We start from the raw sequence: 24527 nt of genomic DNA on the forward strand, positions 1-24527 counted from the left end.
AGTCAAGTGAAGTTCAGTGTATGATTTCGTTTTCTTTTTTTCAATGTTCGGATTATATTTGGCAGAACAACAATGCAATCTGCCATATACCCATTTTCCAATACACGTTTGTACCTTACAATGTGTATCATATGTAACACACAGCTGCATGGTATACGGTGTAGTAGACAACGCTTGGCGTCTGTGCGTGAAGCTGTGACCATGCATGTACTAAAAGTAACCGCGCCAGACACTCCGCTGGATTGCTATTATTTCCTCCAACAGCTGTGGTAAAGTGTTGTCGACACTATACAAGACATGAATAAATGTTTTAAAAATGAATTTTGACTAACAGCGGGGTGTTAAACAATTAATTGTGTAGTCTAGAAAACAGTATTCGTCAGTGGCGTTAACACAAACTCGGTATTTACTGGCGTTCCCATGTGTATTCAGACTAGAGAAACTGTGCGAAGACTACACCGATTGTAATTGAACTTTCACAAATGACCATAATTGTTACAATGGCTTTGACAAACAACAAGCTCCAAACACTGGCATTAAACCGATAACAATGAGGCTGTGAAAACAGACTATCTAGCAATCAAATGTGACATTCATTCAGATGCTAAATACTGTGACTACAGCCATCAAAGCTACGCGACAATATTTTATTTCTAGTCCCATCCCGACATACAGCAAAAGTGAGTATTACGTAGGTGAGAGGCACATGTCCGATCACAGCATAGCAAAAGCGCGTTGCGAATTATCGTATTACGCTGGTAAGAGGCGCAGGTAACAAATTTTGTTTAGGGCTCTCTAAAACAAAACGCTTTTCTTTTAGGGTCATCACACACGACAGATTGCTACATCCGTAAACAAAATTACACCTGTACGCAAAACAATGCAAGCTGCCTGGAACCATTGCCTTATATGTCCAATGGAAAGACACCTGTCTGCTAGAGGACACGCCCTGTATTGACGTCACACGGAAACCGCCGCGGGGTATTTCCCGGGATCATCTTAGCCAATCACAGGCCTTGTGCAAACAATGGTGACTCCTTCACTGGGCGGGACGTCCCGTATACAGTTTGATTTTATTCCGTTTGATTTAAAAGTTGATGCATTCACACGAAATAGTCAAGATTTGGATAATCTATAGACATCATTGATGCCCTCGACAAAATAAGTCTTTTGGCCACATATACAGGCGGCAGAAAAATACGTTTATTCCCTTCAAAGTTGCATCCCCGTTGTATTAAATCCTTACTTGCCCTGCTTTACATGAGAATTGAATGGTGATATCGCAGTTGACCCAAAGGATTTGGACAACAGTGAGGAAGAATGCAAAGCCTTGCAAGTTGGCCCGGAGGCATGGGACAGTCCAATCACAGGGCAAGAACCGGTGATACGTAATGACTGCCGAAGGTGAGACCGCTCAGGTATGACGAGACTACGTGTTGCCCAAATATAGATAGGTAGGCTTAGTCATCACAAGGCCCACCTGAAATATTTCTCTTATTATTTCCGCGACCTCTTCCTCAGAAGTAGCAACGGTTGTGAGGCGAGGCGGTAATTCGAGGGTAAGGGTTATGAATGGTGTCTGTAGATGTCTTTGCGGTGGATATAAACGATTTTTCACGGTGTATTATGTGTTAGTACCTGCGCGGGACGATGGGCGTGTGTTGCTGGGAACAAGTCGTCCAACGCGGGGTTACCTCTCTGGCATTTCCGTCCTGAACAGCCCAGCAAACAACTGCTCACTTTACTCTCCTTGTTCATTTTTTTCAGGACTCAAAAGGACCTTTCATAGAGGTTGGTCGTAAATCTGTCGGGAAAGAATAAGTTACTGCCGAGCGATCGCGAGAACAATCGGTTAGAGATTGCAGACGACACTTTATTTGGGACGGGGGACTTGGTTCAAGATGGCGGCTACAGACGACACTAGGACGCAACGTCCCAAAACAGGCGCGACTTTTTCCGTCTTCAGAACATTTTGTTTCTTGACCGCGATGGTGTTCTTAAATCCCGTGCACGGCCAAGCCCCAACACAAACCTCTCTGCAGAGACTAGAACAGATGGCGCAGACTCTGAACACGTCGTTTGTCACACCTTTGCTAAACACCTGGAATGGACAGGTGGACTTGATCTTCGTACTGGACAGGTCGGCTAGTATAGGATGGTACAACGGCGCCTGGGACTCCATGCTGCAGTTCGTGGAAAACCTCTTGTACGAGTTCAGCGTGAACTCAGTACACACCAGGGTCTCCATCATCACATACAGCACCACAGTCTCTGTGGATGTGGACTACCTGAGTGATGGTTCAGCATCTAGCAGGTTAACAAAGTGCAAACTTAATGATGACATAGAGAAAAGGTTGAGGAACAAGGCTCTTCATGGTTGGACAGCCACGACTACAGCTCTAGAGAGAGCGAAACAAGTTGTCCTAACAAGTCGACCAGCAGCGAAGAAGGCCATCTTTCTTCTGACCGATGGCCGCTCGAATATCGGACAGCCACCTTCTATCCCGGCACGAGAGATTGCGAATCTGAGGTGGTCAGGATGGGACATGGCCACACAAGGCAGACAGGTGGAAATCTTCGCCTTGGGAATTGAAGATGCAGTTGAAGCTGAGTTGAAATCCATAGCCAACCCCAGTCAGGAGGATCACTACTTCTTTCTAGACAACTTTCAAGATTTTAGTCTTCTGGCAAGGCTTCTGCATGGAGGTAAGTCATTTTGCATGTTTTTCCACAAACTTTCTTAAGTAAAAGTTGCAATTATGGATCAAAAAGGGGGTTAATTAAAGGGCAAAATACACGCAGGCACTTCTATACCTGATGATTATGCCTCATGATATCATGTTGGGGACAACCTGTTATTAACTTATGCCCTGACTGCTATGATCGAAGAGCTGTTTTTCACCAAAAAAAAACCCTACATGTGTTATAAAGCTATAAACTGTGTCTACAAACAAGAGCAGCTAAATTATATTTTCCACTTGTTTGAGTACAATTTCCTGCCCTTTTTATCTTTCAACTTAGGGTAATGGTTATGACTACAATCATGTGTGATACATGTGATATACAGTCTGTGTCAGGGTAGTATTTCTCTCATCACCATTATGAAATCTGTCCTTGTTGTAATGAATTAGTACATGGGTAGATGTATATCATGATTTATATCTTCATGTTACCCCATTTGGTATTCACAAAAAAATCACTCCATATATTCTTTATAGACACTCCATTTTTCCAACACTCATATACATGATGTAGCTGGCTTGGTTGGCAGAATTCCCGTGACACTGCAAGTTGTCTTGATGTAGTTTTAATGATGGTAGTTTATCCAGTCCTACAGTGCCAGGGAGGGGCATTCACAGTGTGAAACAGCACTCCCACTAATGAGGCCCCAGTGCCTACTGTATCAGGTAAACCCCATGTTTAATCAGCCGCTCCCCTGAGAGACCAGTCATGCTGGAGGTGGTGTCTAATCGATTCTGGCCAAACCTCCCCAATTAATAAACATCCTGACAGTTTTCCATTCTGAATTTAGGTAGGATAGATTCTGTTCTTGGGCAAATAACATCAAGATGCCAGATTACACAAGCTACAAAACTGTCAGTACAAAACAATAGTATCATCTGTTGATTGAACCTCCTTGATGTAGCCAATCATTTCATGAACAAATTTGCCTGTTTTTAGTCTAGGTAACAGGCAGCTGGTTTGAGATGAAATATAACTGTTAGGCAATGCACTGTTTTGCAACAGATCTTTCCATTCAGGAGAGTTTCTATTGTTTACAAGGACTTCTGTAATGTCCTTGATGTTAATAACATGTTTTTCCACTTTGAGTGGCCAAAATTGCAGACCTTTCACTTCCAACTGTTTGTTGTTTTGTTACCGCCATATTTGTGTGTCATTGATTTTCCTCCCTTAAGCCTGGATGCCTCCTGGGTCAGATTTAGACCATTCTCAAACCTAGGGGGTAGTGTCAGTCTCAGGAGCAGCTATACAGTACTCTGGTGACATCAGGGCAAGACACCATTGTCCTCTGCACTCAGGTTATTACTTACAGAAGACAGGTTTTGTCCTTGTTTGAAGCCACATACTGTGATTTTGTAGCCTTCTGATCACCAAAAATGGAGAGAGAAATGGCTTGTCCTTAACATTTTTCAACAGAAAAAAATTCAACAGATTCTATCAATTTTGGCTAAACAATGAGGCAGTCAGGTATTCTCATTTTGTTTTTCAATTTCAGTTCATTTCAGTTAAGCCTAAAATTTTCAATCATAGCTAAGCCTTAATTGTTATAGCTTAGTGTGGATTATCCCAAATAGTCCCAAATTGCTAAAATTAGGCTTGTCAACCACAGTGCTTGTCATCAGTACAAATTCAGTAGAAAGAAAGTAGATAAACATTTAAAATAATTTTATTATAGTTTTTTTTCAAGATAACTCTATAACGTTACATATTGAGCTTGCTGAGTAAAAATGCTGACTTGTTTCGTGCAGGAAAAGCCTGGATTTGACTCACACGCAAACATCCCATGTGTCATTTATAGGATGTTGTGAGATTACTGTGGGGAATTAATGGAAAAGGCTGAGAGAGGAATATAAATCTTTTCCTTCCCCTAATTTGGACTTAAAAGTGTAAATAGACAGACAAGCAGAAATTGGACATTAGTTATGACAGAGTACTAGTATATGAATGATGCTAGCTACTTCAGAGTTTAACTGACTCCTTCATTTCACATTCTGCTGAAACGTGCAAACTGTTGAACCAAGAATTTTAAAAGCACTATTTTGTCCCCTGGCAGTTACATTGGCCCTTCCAATTGAGTTTAGCCAACACATAGTGCAAATACCAGCTGTATCCGATGACACAGTTAGACTTGATACCATCATGCATTATTGAGGAGGTGACTCAAAAAGACCCGTAGGATTACATGGCACGATGTTTAGAGAGCATCCCAGGGTTCTACTTGCCAGGTAGACCGGTCAGGAACATACAGGAAAAGATGCAGACACTGTTGGGTGTATGACACACCTGACGCAAGTGGTGGGAACAAAACAAACAGAGACTGGTATCTCTTGATCCTAACATGTCGTTGAGCTCTGAAGTACATGCTGGACTTCCATCTGTTATATTACAACAAGTTGTTTCAGATTTGTAAGTTTCATAACCATGTTTGTGACATGATTTAAGATAACAGTTAACCAAAATGTTTACTGAATCATCATAAAGAAAGGTTTGATATCAAATTTTGTGACTGTTGAGTTTTTCCGTAGGACTGACACAGATTATAATTTTGATAACATAAAAGCTTGTCTATCCAGACATTCAGCAAAGAAGGAAATGTTTTACAATGTACTTGTCATAGAAACAGTTAGTGGTATATCTGCTTAGTAAATACGTAAAAAAGAGGAACTAAAATCATTTGAGTTTCTATCGGATTGTTCAACCTTCCTGGTCCTGCCTGGCACAGACGGATATCAGACAAAAGCGTCATAGGTCAGCTTTTGTCATGCAAATACTTTCCTTCCGGACGGAGTACGTTCAAAAGAGTGAGGTCATGCTCTTGCCTGTGTTTGGGCACCTGTATCCATATAAGGGCATTGATTATTTATGTGAGCGGCACAACAACCTGCATTCCCACATTTCAGATTTCAACATCAACATTTTGTAAACAACTGTGATGTTTTGTTGTGTGTTTGTCAGGAAGCTCATTAAGTATTACTGTATCATATACTGTATAGAAGAAGAAGAAGGTCTCCCGTGCTCTTGTCCGAGCGTAGGGTGGTGCCCATCTCCATTTCGTAGCCCTTGGGCGACACACAATGTTGTGCAATGCACTACAGCAGGGGGCTGGTCCGCTGGTAGTGCTGTGTGTTTGACCTTCCCACACTCTTTCTCATATGTGCTGAGTGCTAAGCAGAGAAAGAAGTGTGTACCATTTTTAAAGTCTTTGGTATGACCCGGCCGGGGTTTGAACTCACGACCTCCCGGCTACAAAGCGAGCACTCTACCAATTGAGCTATTGCACCGGTATACTGTATAGAGAATTCCACTAAATAAGCCATACAAGATGTGTGCTGTCCCAAACACATCCTTACATCAAGACAATTTAAGTGTCCATGAGAACAGCAATGCTTGATATTGTCCGAAGTTGCAGTTATGAAGAAAATTCAAGGCGATCGCCAAATAATTGAGCATCCTAGTCGGCTTTTTTTCTTGTTGGATTCTTGGAAAGAAACTAATGTCAAAAGAGTGATTGAGGCATGACTTAAAAAAGACAAAAAGCTTCCACTGTAAATATACTGCGATGTCTCCATGTTGCTTTACCATCAACATAAGATCGTGGATCCCAAAATAGATTCACAGAGATACGACACAAATTGTACCTGCCCATTGTCTGACATGTCCTGTTCACCAGTCCCCTGGTGAAACAGTTTGTTGCCATTTTGTTGCTCACTAAGCAACTGCTGTATTCTGAGAAGTGATGACTCCACCTGAATAATTAATTTTGACTAAATATATTGGGCATAGTCATGCCACATAGTCATATTAGATTATTTGAGATATAATATTGCTCTATTGTACTAGCAAAAAAGTTCTTATACCCAAGTATGCCACCTGTTGTTCTAGGCATGACATGAGATAAAATCACAGTCAATATTTTCTGCAACTCATATGTACACATGTACAATAATGAACATGGTATGTGTTTTACATGAGCTATTGTTATATGTAGGTGTCCTTACATGTGCTACCAATATGTAGGTGTTCTTACACAATGTACATGCTTGTCTTTGTTGTTTTCCAGACCAGCAAGAGGAGTTCTGGTCAGTGACAGACAGGTCCTATTGTGACTACCACTGTGGCTCCCACTCTACCTGCTCCTGCCCATCCAAGTCTGGCTATGCCACCTGCTCCTGTGAGGAGGGGTATGGGGGAGATGGACACCTCTGTACAGGTATGAAATCCTCACTTTTTCTCTAAGTTATACTTATAGATTACGGATAGAGTCACTCAAAACATCCAGATGTTATCTCGGTTATTTATCAAGTAGTAGAGTTTGATTTGTCTTTAGTTACAGATTGTTTCCATAGAAAGAACAGTACAGCAAACAGAGTGGCTGATCTATCAATAAGCTTTAAAGTATTAGTATACTGTAGCCCACTTTCATCAATAGCCTGCCCTCACAAGAATACATGCACCTCAGGACATGAAAGAATATGTTGATGAAGAGAGAAAAATGATCTCAACATTCTCAATATCAAGGGTCATAAGAGAGATTATTATATATAATTGCTGAGATATGATCTTAGTGAGTCAGTACTACACGTATGTGGAGTGAAAAAAGGAGGAAGTAGACAAAGGTAGGAAATCCCAGGTGTTACCGGTAATCATTAAGACAGGAGCAGACCAGGTATGGAAGGATGTGGTCTGAGGTTACTATAGAAAAGTCCCTTCCCTAATTGTATTGTAGCCAGAGAATGGATGCTGTGGTAGAGTATCAACATAGATGATAGGTGACACAACATGAACAGACCTACCTGACAGCTTACAGAGTTTGTGTTTGTTTGGTGAATCAGGTGTCCAGCATTTTACCACAGGAAGCTGATAGTTCCTATGACAGGTGCCTTATGTGATAGCATTTCTCACATTCCTGTGGTAGCCTGATTAAAGGAAGTAGTTAAGAAAATGACTGAAATTCAAGAATGTTGGGCTAAACTACTTTCAAGAATTTCTTCAGCAAGTGCTTGAATATCACTCAAATTGATGTTTTTTTAAGTGTAACACTATTTCCCACTTGCATAGCATGCCCTGTGGGTACCTACAAGGACACCCTGAGCCCTACGGAATGTACCACCTGTCCAGAGGGGACGACCACCATGGGTACAGGAGCCACCAGCCGGGACCATTGTGTCTGCAGCGAGGGGACGGAGGAAAGGAACGGGACATGTGCTGGTGAGATAGCATCAGAACACATTTAGTATCATAGCATAATTATAATGATAACTATGATATGATAACTATTTTGCTTGAGCAGACTTTTACCTCAAGAAAAGTGAATCAAACCATTTACAATTAACCTTAAGCCAAAAGGAAAGCCTCGTAAGCAAAAATAGAATTAAAAGGCATCAATGCCATGGTCCAATTTTTTCTTAAAATTGAGTGAGTAGAGAAGAATGTACAGACTCTGAAGCATTTGAAAGGAACACTTTACAATTATGAATCACTTTTGAATGCTTTGAAACCGAGCCTGGTAACCAGCATCTACAGAATCCCAGTACTTCTATGTATTCGTTTGAAGCTAGGAGATCACTTACCTGACATACCTACTTAGAAGGCCTTGATTCCAATGTACCGAGTCAAGTTTTGATAAAAGCCATATGGTAGCTTTCCTGTGTCAACTCTGAAGTGCTAGGCTCAGCTGGAAGTATTTTCACACCCAAGTAGAAAACAAGTGAGAACAAATTAACCATGAAATCAAGATAACACACTAAAGCCTATGTGTTTTGGTTCCCATAAATAGCCTTTAAATTGGTAGAAAGGGATCAGACACTCCTATTTTTAACAAAATTAGCAACAAATTGGGATAATTTGGGCAGTACGAGAAATAACAGAAAGGCATAGTTGGGGCCAAAGGAATATTTCATAAAATGAAAGCAAGAAGAAAACGGTGATCAAAAGTGCTGAGGCAGACAGTTATATACTTTTAATAACAAATACAGTAGATATAAAAGATTTGAAAATTTGTAAATTAATGTTAATAAGTTAGCTCTGCTGTGCCCATGTATACTTCAATGCCTTTTATTCACAAATCAGTATAGCAAGTGCACTTGATTATGGTGTGTCAATCTTAACTTACCACAATCTTTCACTTTTCAGTTAGGAGCTGTCCCACACTGCCAGCAATCCAGCATGCCTCCATGGTCCATGTGAATGGTAGAGTCATAGGAGATGTGAATTACAATGTGGTCGGCATGCAGCCATGTAAGAACACTCCCGGAGACACCTGTTACATCAGGTGTGATACCGGCTACAGGGCATCTGGTGAACACAGTCTCTACTGCAACACCTCTTTTGTGTGGGAAGGCACCCTACCAACCTGCAATGGTAAGAAAATCATGATTGATAATGAAAAACTCTACTGTGACTATGTATATGTAATTGTTACCATTTAAATGATGTCTACTTTGTTCTTGAGGAATTTTATCAATTTTGGTAGGTAAATTGTCTGTTGAGAGTGTAATTTTTGAATGTCCTTCTGTCTTGTGTCCCCTTGATCGTAAAGGTCTGTCCTTTCTCTTTCATCATTCTTCTGCATACTCTCTCCTCTGAAGTCCTCAAGAAAGGTAGGCCAGATAATAAGGTAGAAAGCTGTCTCTTTCCTGTTTGTGTCTTTGCCTAGAATTTGGTTTTCATTGTCTAGTGTGTGGGGGAAAATTTATCTACTTAGAAGTTGACAATTGCTTCAAAATATTTCATTACACCTATAAAGTTACATGTATATTATGTATATAATGGGCTACAGATATAGTTATTAATCAAATTTTAGTTCTAGTACCCTTATGTTCCTAACCTTTTAAAGAAATAGTTTGGTTGTAAAAATTGTAACACAGTGACACTGTGCCATGTCCTTCCTAGTTGTGACCTGTGGACCATACCCCAATGTGAGTGACAGCACAATGGTGTACAACCACAGTGCCAGTGGTCCTTACACCTACAAATCTACCCTGGAGATTAAGTGCAATGCAGGGAGGACTCCTATCTTTGATACAGCCAGGACCTGTCTGGCAAATGGATTGTGGAGTGGAGCAAGGGCCACCACTTATTGCAAATGTAAGCTTTCTTTATTATTAATATCTAGTTCTTTGGAGGTTGCATTAAATGCACATTGTAAATATGTATTCTGCTAAGCTATGATTAGATTATCGCAAAAATGGATGAGCTGTGGTAAGCTGAATTTTGTTCTTTTATCATCACGATGAAGTGTGTACCTTACTTGACTGTGTTTTTTCATGACTGCACTTACATGAGTGACTGTCTTTTATCTGTAGCTGTGGAATGCCCCAACCTGGAGGTCCCTGCCTTTGCGAGCGTGTCTCCCCCAGAATGTGGCTACAGGAAACATCCTCACGGAACTCAGTGTAACGTCACCTGCAGTGAAGGGTTCGAGCTGAGAGGGGGCGCAGCTGTACAAACCTGTGGAACTGGAGACAGGTGGAGCCACCATGGCAGCACACTCACCTGCACAGGTCAATATTTCATCTCAGACTTAAAGTGCAATTATGAACATTTTCAGATCATTTTTACCTGTAATGTGTTTGTGTGTGTGTGTGTGAGTGTGTGTGTGTGTGTGTGTGTGTGTGTGGACTTTGCATTACAAGACAAACCATCAAACAATACTAAGATGCAAGGTCTTGTTTTTTCTCCCAGACGTCCAGCCCCCGACACTTGTGTGCCCTCCAGACATCCTGACCTACTCTGACCCTGGGATGAACTCCACCCTTCTCCACTGGGTGGTACGTCCGACTGCTTTAACAGACAACGACGGCACAGTGCCCAGCTACACGGTTCATCCCAACCACCCCAACCCACACCACTTTGATGTTGGGGTGCACGTCCTGTTCTACAGCGCTACTGATACGTATGGCCTGACATCACAGTGTCAACGTCACATCCGTGTGGAGAGTAAGTCTACTCAGATTTATCACTAGTAACGTCTTTGTGTTAAGCAGTACTTTGCAAAAGATACATCAATATCTAGCTTACTCAAATGCTCAGAAGTTTAACAATTTTCCCTTGTTTTAATATTCTAAATCCATCTTAGGAATGTGTTTTAAAGATTGTTCAGCTCTCGACTCTACCAAGGTGTACTCAACAGTTTTACCTCTGACAAATGAGCCTTGATCTTACTCCCTTCACAGATGACAAGCCACCCACCCTGCTCTCCTGTCCTGACAACATGGAAGTTACAGTCCAGTCAGCTTCCGGCCATGTCCTGGACTGGACAGACCCTGTGTATGTGGATGACAACAATCAGTCAGTCCCAGTGGAGTGCACTGCTAACAAGGGTCAGGCTGTCAGTCTGGGGTCTCACAACGTCTACTGTTGGGCACAAAACTTCCCACGCAACAATCGCTGTAAATTCATCATCACTCTCCTCCGTAAGTACTGCTTGGTTGTTCTGAGACTTACCACAATGGAGAACTACTTTAATCATCAAAAGTCATTATGACAATGATAAGAACATGTTTGGTATTTTTGATAGCAAAAAAAAAAATCTGCAAAGCTGAATATATCATTCTCGATGGAATAAAAAAAGATAATGTTGTAATATTGCTTTAAAACCTATACTTCCAGCTCCAGCCTGTGAGGTTCCTGACCCTCCTCGGAATGGGGTAGCAGTTTGTGGCTCCATTCCAAACTTTCAGCGGTACTGCACAGTCCGGTGTAATAACAGGTATGACAGTCAGTTCAAAAAGTTCAATATGTGACAGTTAGGTATGAATTAAAGAATCAGGGCGTATGTATTTGGGCTGTTCTAAAGATGTATCAAGCTTGAACAGGGAAAAGAATGCATGCAATGGAAGATTTAATTTTCATATTTAGTAAGTGTGAATGTACTACTAGTATTAAATTAAACATGATTGCAAAATGTGGTAAGGTGTAATGTTAAGTTGTGTTGATCCTCTTCACTACATGTAGGTATGACTTTGCTACGAGCCCAGCAGATGCTTACACTTGTGACTACAGTGGAAACTGGCATGGATCACCATTTCCTTGGCCAGACTGTTCAGGTGAGTTGATTCATGCATATTGTGATGAAGATGTCTCTAGTTGTTGTACCGTTTCTGCTGAAGTTGACTCTTGATTTAAAAAAAAGTGGAATCAACTGACATTTGCTGTTACAGGCCGAGTGCGACCGGGAAGGGCCACCCAGAAGAATGACCTGTACTACTACCATGGTAACTGTGCTGAAAACATTGAAGAGATCAAACAAGGGTTCCTCCAACTGTACAATACACTACAGAGTAGTGACTGCAGTGCTGTCAACCCTGCTATCAGCTGTAATGTGACTGATATTGAGGTAAGTCTTCCTAATTCTTACTGAGCTTTGTGTGATGTTTTCATTACATTATCCCAGAAATTAAGGTTAGATAGAATGTCCACTTATGATTAATTATAGAATTTGATGTAAGATTTTTTTTGTTCTTTAACTTGGACAATTAATGGAAGATTAATGCATAATCATACATACAAGATACAGCTAAATATTAATAGGGCCAGAGGATAGACAGATTGAGTTTCCAGAATTACGACTTCAGCAAATATTTAATATGAGGTTTGTCGTTCTGTTTAGGTGGAATGTGGAATTACTCTAAGAAGAAGAAGGGACGTCAGTGATGAGAGAACAAGAACAAGAGCAGAAGACCACAGTGTTGTGAAGAGACAGACCCAGCAGCCAAACTTCAAGATCTTCTTTGTCATTGTGGCTGTGTATGGGGATGGAGGGGATGTCTCACAGGAGGACCAAGTAGCCATCACCACTGCATTGGATGACTTTTACTTTGAGATAGGTCATAAGGTGGATAACAAGACGTTAGACTTACCATTAGGGAATGAGACCCTGGAGTCCCTGCATTACACTGGTTTCTTGGCAGAGTTTGAGCTGAATTGTGCCCCTGGACAACTGGCAAAGATAGAGTCATATGGAGCATCATGTGGTAAGTAAATCTATTGATAATTGTAAATTGTTACATTAAACATTGACATAAAACCTGTCAACTCCAGAGTCATCATGTATCAGGATATTTTTCAGTCTTGATGTAAAATATACCATTATAATACAACCCTGTCATCTCAATAGCCTAAAACGTCCTGACCCAGCATGAAGAGCAATAAAAGTTTATGGCGTGCCCTATCATTTATACAAATTTCATTCATCTAGCCAAATGTATTTTTGCATCGAACTAGAAGACGGCATAAGCTGATGCCATCTCTTCAAACTACCTTTACTCCATTTGGGGAAATAGAGGCTGAAGATAATATGGGCTATGGATTGCTTTTCATGCATATATAATTCTGTAATAGCCGATGTTTAATAATGCTTTCTTAAGTGGTTTGCTAAGTCAATATTTTTTTTTTCCAGTGAACTGCCCAGTGGGTATGTATGGGAATGGCACAGCTTGTGTTCCCTGTGCAGTAGGCTGGTACCAGGATGAGGAGACACAGACCCAGTGTAAACAATGTCCAGTTGGCTCATCAACCTTGTCTGAGGGATCCAAGAATTCTACTGACTGCAAGGGTGTGTACTGAATAGAAATGCATCCATTTATCAATCTGAATTACACTTCATAACAAAATAAAAGTCACTTACATGTATACGAGTTACTTTGTTGATGCTTTGGAGAAACACTTAATATCCAAATATTAAGTGGTGACAGGGATTATCTGTTCATTCTAAATCTTTGCTACTTTGTTTTCTAAATAACAAATGTTACACCAGGAAAGAAAAATTGGATCTGGTGTTTTTAAATGTTGCAGTTTTACGATATTGTAGTTTTATGAGCAGTACTATATTTCAAGTTTCAATGAGCAGTACTATATTTCAATTGAACTAACCAAAAGTTGGCCACGGCAAAAGTTCAATAAAGATCTTGAATCTTGAATCAAGTATTACTTTGTACATACAAAATAAAGTTTGAAGCAGCACTTTTTCCATTTTTGTAAGCATTGTCACCAAATTTTAGTGTGAATACTACATGTATGTTGTTAATGTGTTGCAGGATTCTGCCAGCCTGGGACGTTCTCAGACACAGGTCTGGAGGACTGTAGTCCATGTGACATTGGCTTCTACCAGCCTGACAGAAATGCCACCACATGCCTCGCCTGTCCTGACGACAAGTCCACAGTTAGCATGAACTCCACATCTCCTGACCAATGCTTTAGTAAGTCATCAAATACCACTTTATAGGCCATATCCTAATGATGCTCACTCATGAATACATTTAATGCCCTAGACAATACATGTATCAGTAATTTTCTTTCTAAAGAATTTTCTTTCATTGTCTTTGTTCAGTTACCTCAATGCAAAGGAGATCAGCACAAGAATATTTTTTCATATTTATTGACCATAATATGGGTTGTGTAATAAAATGAAGATCAATAACATAAAGAGTATTTCCTGATCTAGGGTGAAATGCCTGTTGTAGAGTCATGTGTTAACCACAGAGTGATACTTCACAGGTCATTGTCTGGCTGGTCACTTCTCGCCCACGGGTCTCCAGCCATGTGAGCCGTGTCCCCTGAACACCTACAACCCCAACCCTGGCCGCAGGAGCTGTGTGGACTGCCCAGGGACACAGGAAACTTTCTTCCTAGGAGCATCCAGTCCTACTGCCTGCTTTGGTAAGACTTGTGGGGATCAAATACTTCTTTTGTGATGGACCTTTCCTTGGTGCTGAAATGCCATCAGACTACAGTAAATATAGATAGGATGCCTTTTTGAATGTAAAGTACATGCAATGGGATAGTTCAGCTGTACAAACAATCAGTGTGGTTTTCCTTAGTAAAACATGGTGCTAAGGCATGATGTTCATGTACATGTAGTTCAATGTATAACTTAGGTTAGATAACGTTTTGGGGCAGGGTTGACTTCATGGTGCTACAGCTCAAAACACATGGATCTAAACAGAAATATTCTAGCTACAAACACATACAGTTTAGAGTGCCTTCATGCCTTAGAAATCTTGTGCCAGCAAAGGCAACAAATTTGGGGTTAATTCACATGATCCAAAGTTTCAGTACCAAGGACAGTTGCACAAAGGAACTGTAAATGTGACATACGTTATTTCTAAAATTCTAACCTGCAGAATGATTGATGATTCCTTGTCTGTTCACAGTGAATGACAACTGTCATTCCGACCCGTGCCAGAATGGAGCCACTTGTGAGGACCTTGTAGGGGGTTACCAGTGCCACTGTACTCCGGGATACAATGGGACAAACTGTGAGCAGGACCTGGATGACTGTGCCTCCAACCCCTGCAACAACAATGGAACGTGCCAGGATCTAGTTAATGGCTTCAACTGCACTTGTGTGTCTGGCTATGCAGGTGAGTGATGCTTTTTTTAAGGCATTTATTGACTACATACACAACAGTAACAGAGAATCACAACTACTGGAGCTAAATCAAAATAGGTTCAAAAGTGTTATGAATGAGAAGACAATAGAGGGAATAAAACTTAATGTTATCAATCTCTTGATTTCTATCATTTCTCAACAATAGCTTCTTAAAGTCATCAATGAGAACCACATTATTTGGTATTATGCTTCTTAGATAGTGTTTAAAAGAAACCCAAAGTTTTGTTTTCCATTCTGTCTTAGTCCATTGACTTAAAGGGAACAACCACCATATGTAAATGATGGCCTTGCCCTTATATTTGGACTAAGTCAAACATTGATCCCAATCTTTAGAAGCACAATCAGCTTTTGTGTCAGAGATTGGATTTTCATCCTCCTGGCTCAGTTTCTACGTAATGAATGAGTTGAGTGATTATTTTTGGGACCAAGTCAAGGTTTTGTACATGGTACAATACAGGTACATGCTATTCCTTCAGTGTAGACTGTGAAGTATTATCGATCCTGAGAGAGAGACACTGATTGTGTATTAATGAGCTGTGCCATGCAGTACACACAGGCCACCCAAAAGTCACTGATGAAGAATTGGTCGCCCACTTTCCTGCTATCAATTTGGTGTCATGAGAGCAAATGTCAAAGGAAGGACCAAAGATTCCCTACCAATTGATAGGTGGCCTTTAACTCAGCGATGTGGAAGGATTGATTTTGCCAGGAAGGTGTTAAGATCTAGTTCTGTATGGATATGTTTTGGCTGTGCATGGTGTAAAGTCAGATATGAGATATTATACCAGTGTTCTGAGAATGCAAAATCAGCAATGGGTGTATAGAGACTGAACTTTGCCATCTCTCAACAGATGGTTCATAGACTGAAGCAAATCTTCAATAAACTTTACCAATACATTCCGATTGGAAAGTAGCTCAAATGTTTCAATGAAACAAGCTTTAAGATTGTCTTGCGCTGTATATTTTTCAAACACTTTGGCTCCATTCCCACTTGAGTAAAATTGTCTGGATCGAGCTGAACTGATTTGCTTTGATCCGGCTTTGACTTGGTTGAGCCGGATTGAAGCCGGGTATCCAGCTCAAAGCCAGATCAAAGCTAATCAATTTGGCTTGATCTGGACAATCTTACCCTAGTGGGAACGGGGCCTTTGACACATCAAGATAACATACATTGTACCATAAAATCTTGGTCCCTATAATGAAAATTCCCCTCCTGTCTGCTTCAGGTGACACCTGTCAGATGGAAGTGAATGAGTGTGCCTCCTCTCCCTGCCAACATGGAGGCACCTGTATCGATCTCTTCAACACCTACCAGTGCTACTGCCTCCCCGGGTACACCGGACACTCCTGTCAGGAGGAGATCGACGAGTGTGCCTCCTCCCCATGTCTCAGCGGGGCCAGCTGTGTGGATGAGGTGGATGGGTACAGCTGTGAATGTCCACCTGGGTTTGCAGGTAAAACTAACAACATTGAATCCTGATAGTCGTGGATAATCGTGATCCACAAGCTTGTATTAAATATTGTTGTATGTGATGCTTTAAGGAATACAACATCACATCACACACCAATAATTGGACAGGCATACTATGTATTGGCAAACAAGAAAAGAAAATTAAATTTAAGAAAAATTGATTGCGCAAAAGTACAAAAGCAATTTGATAGCTTTGGTTGCTGAGTGGTAGTTAAGCAATAGGTTGCACAATATGTACCACATTCTTTATTTGAAGTCCCCAATGAAAAATAGACATACTGACATTGTGAAAAATGGTGTTGAGTTAACCCATGTCTCTACAGTCCTGAGGCTGAAGTCACTTAAATGCATACCAAGTCATCCTTCTAGCTCCTGAAGTGACCCATTTTTCCCACTCTCTGTTCTCAGGGGACCATTGTGACATGGAGATAGATGAGTGCCAGTCCCAGCCATGTCTGAATGGTGGAACCTGTAACGACCAGGTCAACGGCTACAACTGCTCCTGTGTGGACGGCTGGGCAGGTGAGGAACAGTCTGCTTTTCAGTCCTTGAAGATATTTTAATGCATTGTCAAAAAAAGATATCATGCCATAAACCTCTCAATTTTTTCAGAATACTTAAGACATTTTGAGGGCTTGGACACTTGGATGACAGCTTCAGTACATTTATATCATGTCACAAACTCATGTTCCTTCTTCCCTAGCCCCAGAGCTACCTACCATCCAAAATTCGTGACGCTAGCATGTCTAGATCACGAGATATCAAAACCAGAAGTTCAGCTGCAGTACCACAACAAGCCATCAAGGGGCCAATTACATTAATCTCACATGTTAAGATATCATCATGGCCAGATATGATGATGTAAAGGAATGGCATTTCTTATACTTACATTCATACTTTTTTCTTTGCCAGGAACACACTGTGAGGTTGACATTGATGACTGTCAGGGTGTGACCTGTCAGAATGGAGGCACTTGTTATGACAGGCTGAACGACTTTGTGTGTGATTGTTTCCCATCCTTCTCTGGTAAAACATGTCAGCAAGGTAAGGAGTTGCTGTTGTCTTAACAACCATTGTTGAAATTAAATAAGATACTGCCAAAGTAATTAAATTAATGAAAGTAACCATCTTGATATGAAAATGTCACATGCTTTCTATCTGTCACTGATCTTTTTCTATCATTCTTGACTTGTAAAATTAATTAATTAACTCTGAAGCAAGTGACCTATCCCTTATGAAGTAGAGCAATAGTGAAGGTGTAAGTCATGTAATCAATTTCAACATTGTAAAACACCATTGATATTATTTCCTTCATTCCATTTTGATTCTTTCTAAGAACAACACTTCAGTAATTCCCTCAAACAGATTTTGGAAACAAATACTTCTCTAGAAAATGGACAAAATACCAACACAGATGAACTTCCATAAAAAACTAACTTGTAATATCTTGAACATTCCAGAAAACTCAGCTGACTTTGACCTGGTGTTCACAAAGACAACCACAGCTGACTATGCGATGTTCAGGCCTGAGTTCCTACACAACCTGCCCCAGTTCACGCTGTGTACATGGCTCAGGACCTCAGACACTATCAACACTGGCACCATCTTCTCCTACGCTGCAGAGAGTAACTTCCTCAACAGGGATAACACTCTCACACTGAGCGACCCAGCTCACCTCACGGTATGTCAATTTCTATATCCGTTAATCTTTATTTCTCCTGAAGGCATTTTGACTTTTTGCAACAAAAAAATGTGTAATATGACATCAGAAAGTGTTGATTATGTCTCAGTGGGCCTCATCAACAGATTGAATGATTCTTTGAAAATCCTGCAAAAATCAGCAAGCTCTGTTACCATCAATGCATTAAATTTTCCTTTAATAAACAGCAATATATAGGATACATTAAAAATTGATAAAAGAACACAGTGAACATGAAGAAGGTTTTAACCTTTGTTTATTGCATCTGTTCCAGTTGTTTGTGAATGGTGAGGAGGTACTTCTGAACTCAGCAGTGAACGATGGCCTGTGGCACCATGTGTGTGTGTCCTGGGTTAGCGCTGACGGCAGCTGGGAGTTTTACCTGGACGGAAACTTACAGAACAGTGGGACTGGACTGGCCACCGGGACCCAGGTCATGGGAGGGGGAGTTGTTGTTCTTGGTAAGTGAAGATTCCATGGGTTTAAAAGATCTGTGTTGCCATGGTTTTGAAATACCTGTGATTCCATGGTTTTGAAAGATCTGTGCTACCATGGTTGTGAAAGATCTGTGCTGCCATGGTTTTGAAAGATCTGTGCTACCATGGTTGTGAAAGATCCACGATAATAGTCTTATAATAGGGACAAAGTGCCATGTCTAATTTTAATCAAGTTATTACTCCAATAAAGGCAAAATCTTAAATATGTCACTGAGGAACAAATGATGACAAAGCCATGTAAGACAGAAATACATATTAATAGGTTGAAGGTATTTGATTCTAATCAACATGCAGCTGGTGGAAACTTGTACTGCGCATTAATTGGTACATGTATGCTTCATCAGAGAGTTGAACAGCTTCCAATTATCTGCTCAGAGACTGATTGCTATATCAGACATGTTGCTAGTCACTGCATAGTTCATAGACCTTTGTGCAAGAACAAATAATAGTGTGATCTAATGCTAACATTGCATGACATTATTTTCTGAATAAAGTATAATATAAGGAAACAATAATAAAAACCATTTCATGGCTCCTTTCATTAGGTCAGGACCAGGACAGTCTGGGAGGGAGCTTCCACCCCCGCGAGGCGTACCTGGGTGAGCTGTCCCGGCTGAACCTGTATGATGACAAGGTGTCAGCAGGAGATGTAGAGGTCCTGGCCACCACCTGTGTGGACAGGACCGATGGAACAGTCCTGGCCTGGGGAGACTTCCGCCCTGCTGGGGTTCTACATGGAGACCTGCAGCCAAGAACCCCGTCCTGGTGTCAAGGTAAGCAGTGTCTTGTCTTAGCCATTACATGACCTCTTTATAAGTCTCAAAAAACATCTTAAAACCTTTTGAAGCCAAACTGTTTCCTGACCCTCATTTGTAAATGCTGGTAACATTAACTAATTTGCATGCACTGACGTAAAACACTGATTTGTGTATGTTTGTGGACAAGATGTTTAGTACTTGTGGCTACATTGTTTCCTGAAAAGTGGCAAGTCTGACTTGTATGTTGTCTCCATTTTCAGACACCAACGAATGCCTGAACCCAGTTTTGTGCAACGGTCGAGAGTGTCAAGACACCCGAGGGTCGTACCAATGTGTGTGTCCCGCAGGGTGGACAGGGCAGAACTGTGACGTCAACATCAACGAGTGCAGTTCCTCCCCCTGCACTTACGGAGTGTGCACAGACGGCATTAATGGCTACACTTGTAACTGTTCTGAGGGATACACTGGCAAGAACTGTGATGAAGTAGTTGATCCTTGTGAGAAATCTCCATGCAAAAACGGAGGCGCTTGTGTATCAGATTCCAACAACTTTGTCTGTTCGTGTACTGAGCCTAGTATCATGAATGAAGTCTGCGAATATGAGACCCCTTTCTGTGGCAACAACCCATGTCAGAATGGTGGCACCTGCTTGAACCTGAGGGATGGCTATACCTGCACGTGTCCTACAGGGTTTGGAGGGACAAACTGCTCACTTTCTGTCCTCCCTTGTGACTCAAATCCATGCTATAACAACGGTACATGCACAAGTTACCCGGGCGGATTCCAGTGTTCCTGCCCACCTTTGTATATTGGCTCACAATGCCAGGTCTACAACAATCCTTGCGTGGAAGGCCAGTCGCCTTGCCTTAACAATGGTACATGCCAAGCTGCCGACAATAGTAGAGGGTACGAGTGCGTGTGCCAATCACCCGACACTCAGGGAGAGAACTGTGAGGAGTTGTTGCCGTGTGCTGTTGCCCAAAAGCAGGCCCCTCCCTGCCGGAACAATGGCACCTGTGTCAACAATGGTACCGGCTACCTGTGTGACTGCCCCTCTGGGTTTAATGGGGAGTTCTGTGAGACAATGGACTACTGTGCAAGCACACCTTGTATCAATGGTGGTACCTGCCAGTTGGAGTCAGGTGGGTACACCTGCAGGTGCACAGAGCCAGCAAAGATGGACGCCAACTGCCGCTACCTGGGAACAACACCAGCGCCCACTCCATGTGACCCCAACCCCTGCCTACACGGAGGCCACTGTGAGACACGAGGTTCTGACTTTGTTTGCCGCTGTGCAGTGAAGCTTGAAGGAATGACCTGCAACAGAGGTACAACACTCTCTACTGCTGATATGATATGTCAGCATACCAAATGCTGCCTATCAGCTTTCAGATTACTTGATATATAATTATTTGTTCATCATCAAGTTACAATATTATGTGTCTGGTTTATTCCCAACTCTTTAAGCTTTGATAAGTGTCTACACACACATCACTTGTTTTTCTTATGAGTACAACAAGAAATTGGCACTTTTGTTAGGGGATTAGCACAAAAAACTTCCTTCAGTCCAGAATATTTTTGTTCACTAACATGTCATAACTTTATTACAGCATATGAACTCTACGATACCACTGTAAAACTCAACCTGGTTTACACTGATGACCTGCGTACCCAAGCATTTGAAGACAACTTCAAAAGAAACGTAAATCAGATTCTTTAATGCATTACATTCCTGTCTTCTTATTTTGCTGAATTCTAAGGCCAATTCCTGATTTTTTTGCTGAATTGTAAGGACAATTGCAAGAGAAATGCCTGACTGATTCCATGTCTTGTACAGTTCCAGAAGATGTTCCAGGCCACAGGCCTTCCTGGGGAGATGGATGTTACTCAGATCACTGATGTCAGGTAGGTGTTCCTTTCATTCAGCTCCAGGGCAAAACTACTGTCAGAAATTTTAAACTTTCTCTTGCCAGAGAAGAATATGAGCCATCAAAACAAAAGACTGAGGGATCGCTCTTGTTTTCTTTGAAAAGTCCTGGTTACAGCATAAGTCAGCAGAAATAACACTAACACCGTGTCCTGAAATAGATGTCATCAATACCATTCCTTTCCCTATGCAGGTCTGGCAGTGTGATTGTAGACTTCACAGCCAAACACTCCATTCTGGCCAATGAGACCCGACCAGATGTGAACACCATGAGGCAGGAAATGGAGGACCAGCTAAGTACAGGCCGAATGGGAGACCTGGCCGCACACAGGAATGGCTTTGCCATGTCCATCCAAGGTGGGAACATGTACATTGCTGGGCAATAACATTGGGTATTTGTGTAACAATAACAATCCACAAGGACAGCAGTGGTCAATTTACTGTTAATCAGCACCACTGTCAGCAGTGGTCACTAACTCTTATTCAGCACCAAGGACAGGGAGAGCAAAGACAGCATGGCTGTATTTTCTTTACTACAATGGATTAGGATAGCAATGGTCATTTAACTGTTATTCAGCACCATTGGCAGAAACAGCAGTGGTAACTTACTTTTATTCAGCGGTTTGATCTTTAGCTTACTGATCAATTGTTTCCCAACAGGTGTTATGACAACAACACCCAAGCAGATGCCAGCACCACGGGTTGATGACAACACCCTCACCATCATCATTGTGGTGGTTCTGGTTTGCATCACCGTCATCGTTGTTGCCATAGTCGCTGCAGTCGTCCGCACCAGGAAACAGAAACGTACGCTCCCGCCCACCCCCACTGCCAAGATCAGCTACCAGAACAAAGCCTTCCGAGGCAGTCGGGACAGCGGCATCATGCAGGACATCGGTAACCAGAGCATGCTGCCAGGACAGAGGTTCGACCAGCACATCTACGAAGACTTGAAGGAGTACAGGATTGATCACTACGCTGAGTCCGACTTTGTACCCAAGACCGAGCTTGACAACGCCGTCAATCAGTTCAAGAGCGCGAAAAGCAGGCGTGACCTCCCCCCTGTACCCTCTAGTCCCCAGTACACAGACATGTCAGGAGCAACTAACACCCTCAAACAGGCCATGATGTCAGAGGAGTATGTTCTAGAAGATAACAGAAAGTCTACATACCAAGACCTGAAGCCTTCGGAATACCAAGGGCTTGTAAAACCTCACAAAACCAACCAGCAGGTTAGGAAGAGGACCAACAGTACTAATGACCACAGCGTTGTGTATCAGAATGAAGCATATGTCAATGATGAGATTTTACCCAGTCCCCCTCCTGGAAGTAAGATTGTGTATGAAGATGACTGCATTGAGGGGGCAATGCCCTCTACAAGGTTATAGTATTTGGAAGATCAGTAAAATGTTGAAGGCCAAAAGAACAAAAAAACACCAAAGATAATGTATATGAATGGAACACCTCGAGATAAGGTGAAAAATAGAACCTTATAAAAAGACAATCATTATAATGTTGGGCCTTAAGTAGTTGTGTTATTCTGTGATTGAGCATATATTTTAGGAAACATTGTAAAAAAAAAGTGTTATCACAATAAGCCATATCTGATGCATGTGTTGTAGGAGCAACACAGCAGTTGCAAAGAAGGTTATTGGCAGGAGCTATATATTATTAATCATAGCATCAAATGCAGGAAACTAAAAATGATATTTAGTCAAGAGGATCAAATTGTTGCTTGTATCATATCGATGTTATAGATGATTCTGTCACGACTTCATTGATTATTTTTGAAATATGATAGTAACAATACAATTTTATAAACCTGTGTCTGGTGTAGGTATCATAACACTATAGCTGATTGATATTGTAGCTATTTTGACATGAATGAAATCATTATAATCTATGAAATACTTACGAACATGCTAAAGTATTAGGCTAATCTTAACTATTTCTATGATAGCATAAGAGACAATATTATGTATACCATATACAAATGTATTTGCATACATTTGCTGTAATGGTTTTTAAAAATGAATAAGTCCAACATTTCATATCAGATGTAAATAATGTATCGTCAGTTTTGCATGTAATTTTACCAAAGGTGGGCTGAGCTTTACTGTACTTGGGGCTGGTCTCCCCTTAAGGCACTCTGTATAGTGCCAAGAATGAATGTGAAAAGCTGACATTATGAATGATAGTGCAAATCATTCTGTTTATTTATGTAAAGTTTTATACTGAGCAATTAAAGAAGTGGGTGGTTGAAAGATGTGGAGCTTGTCTTCTAGCTGTTAAGGGCTGTAAACAGTGGAAATAACATAGTTTTGTATTGTCGTCTTAACTAGGCTTATGCATAACATCACAGGGAAGAATAGAGAGAGATAGAGAGAACACTTATTGATTTTTCAACTGCAATTAACTCTTATCTACTGATTGCAGTTGATGAATAACAGCTAACCGTCAAAGGACTCACAAATCTTAGGCCTAGAGGGAAGAAAAACTCAGCATTCATGAATACCTGACACGATGTATGAACAGCTAGTAATTTCCTCTCAACTGTTTGAAGTTCTGGGCGACGCTTTCCGACTCCCAACTTTGTGTATCTGATTAAACCAAAATGAATCTTGGCATTAAAGTCTAGAAGATACTATCTTATAGTCCTGTAGAATGCCCCAATGTAAGTAGAAATGCCCCAATGTAAGTATGATGTGCCAAGTATAGATATACTTTGTTGAATAATTCAACTCGCTTACTTCTTATCACGAAGATGTATTCTTAACTACGCAGATCTGCGTCACATTGCTCCTCACTTCTCTGACATGCCAACCCTCAGCAGTCTTGTAAAAAGCCTACAAAAAGATAAGAAACTGTCAGGAGGAGTCTTGGCGGCATTCAGAATTCCGAAGGTCAGGGACAGTGTCATCAGTATTACTGAAGACACTGGCCATGTTGATTTGATTATATGGATGACATCCGCGCGCGCATGAATTTTCGGCCATTTCCAAAAAAAAAAGTTTTCAACCATACTGTATATTTGCTAAATGA

The 24527-nt window shown here is 41.2% G+C and overlaps 1 protein-coding gene across 1 annotated transcript; it reads left to right on the plus strand.

Annotated features, from left to right (window-relative positions):
* Positions 1 to 1433: 1433 nt before the first annotated feature.
* LOC109473689 (sushi, von Willebrand factor type A, EGF and pentraxin domain-containing protein 1-like) lies at positions 1434 to 24070 on the plus strand. The gene is made up of 28 exons (XM_019773650.1): positions 1434 to 1559; positions 1768 to 2706; positions 6803 to 6952; positions 7801 to 7950; positions 8875 to 9102; positions 9634 to 9828; positions 10047 to 10244; positions 10426 to 10680; positions 10917 to 11156; positions 11353 to 11452; positions 11698 to 11789; positions 11904 to 12079; positions 12353 to 12716; positions 13142 to 13297; positions 13779 to 13940; positions 14239 to 14400; positions 14895 to 15104; positions 16360 to 16587; positions 17013 to 17126; positions 17517 to 17648; positions 18065 to 18285; positions 18578 to 18764; positions 19346 to 19573; positions 19819 to 20886; positions 21169 to 21260; positions 21396 to 21463; positions 21679 to 21842; positions 22146 to 24070. The coding sequence occupies exons 2-28, from the start codon at positions 1902 to 1904 to the stop codon at positions 22871 to 22873; spliced, it is 6873 nt and encodes a 2290-aa protein (XP_019629209.1). The 5' UTR covers positions 1434 to 1559; positions 1768 to 1901; the 3' UTR covers positions 22874 to 24070.
* The last annotated feature ends 457 nt before the right edge of the window (positions 24071 to 24527 follow it).

This window comes from Branchiostoma belcheri, unplaced genomic scaffold (genome assembly GCF_001625305.1).
Source record: "Branchiostoma belcheri isolate BF01 breed outbred unplaced genomic scaffold, Haploidv18h27 scaffold3, whole genome shotgun sequence".
NCBI classification, from domain to species: domain Eukaryota; kingdom Metazoa; phylum Chordata; class Leptocardii; order Amphioxiformes; family Branchiostomatidae; genus Branchiostoma; species Branchiostoma belcheri.

Bases quoted from the DNA above. Each gene is read 5' to 3' on its own strand.
- LOC109473689 (XM_019773650.1), top strand. From the start codon at position 1,902: ATGGCGGCTACAGACGACACTAGGACGCAACGTCCCAAAACAGGCGCG. The intron at 9,829-10,046 runs GTAAGCTTTCTT...TTTTATCTGTAG, and splicing joins GGCCACCACTTATTGCAAAT to CTGTGGAATGCCCCAACCTG. The intron at 18,765-19,345 runs GTAAGTGAAGAT...TCCTTTCATTAG, and splicing joins AGGGGGAGTTGTTGTTCTTG to GTCAGGACCAGGACAGTCTG.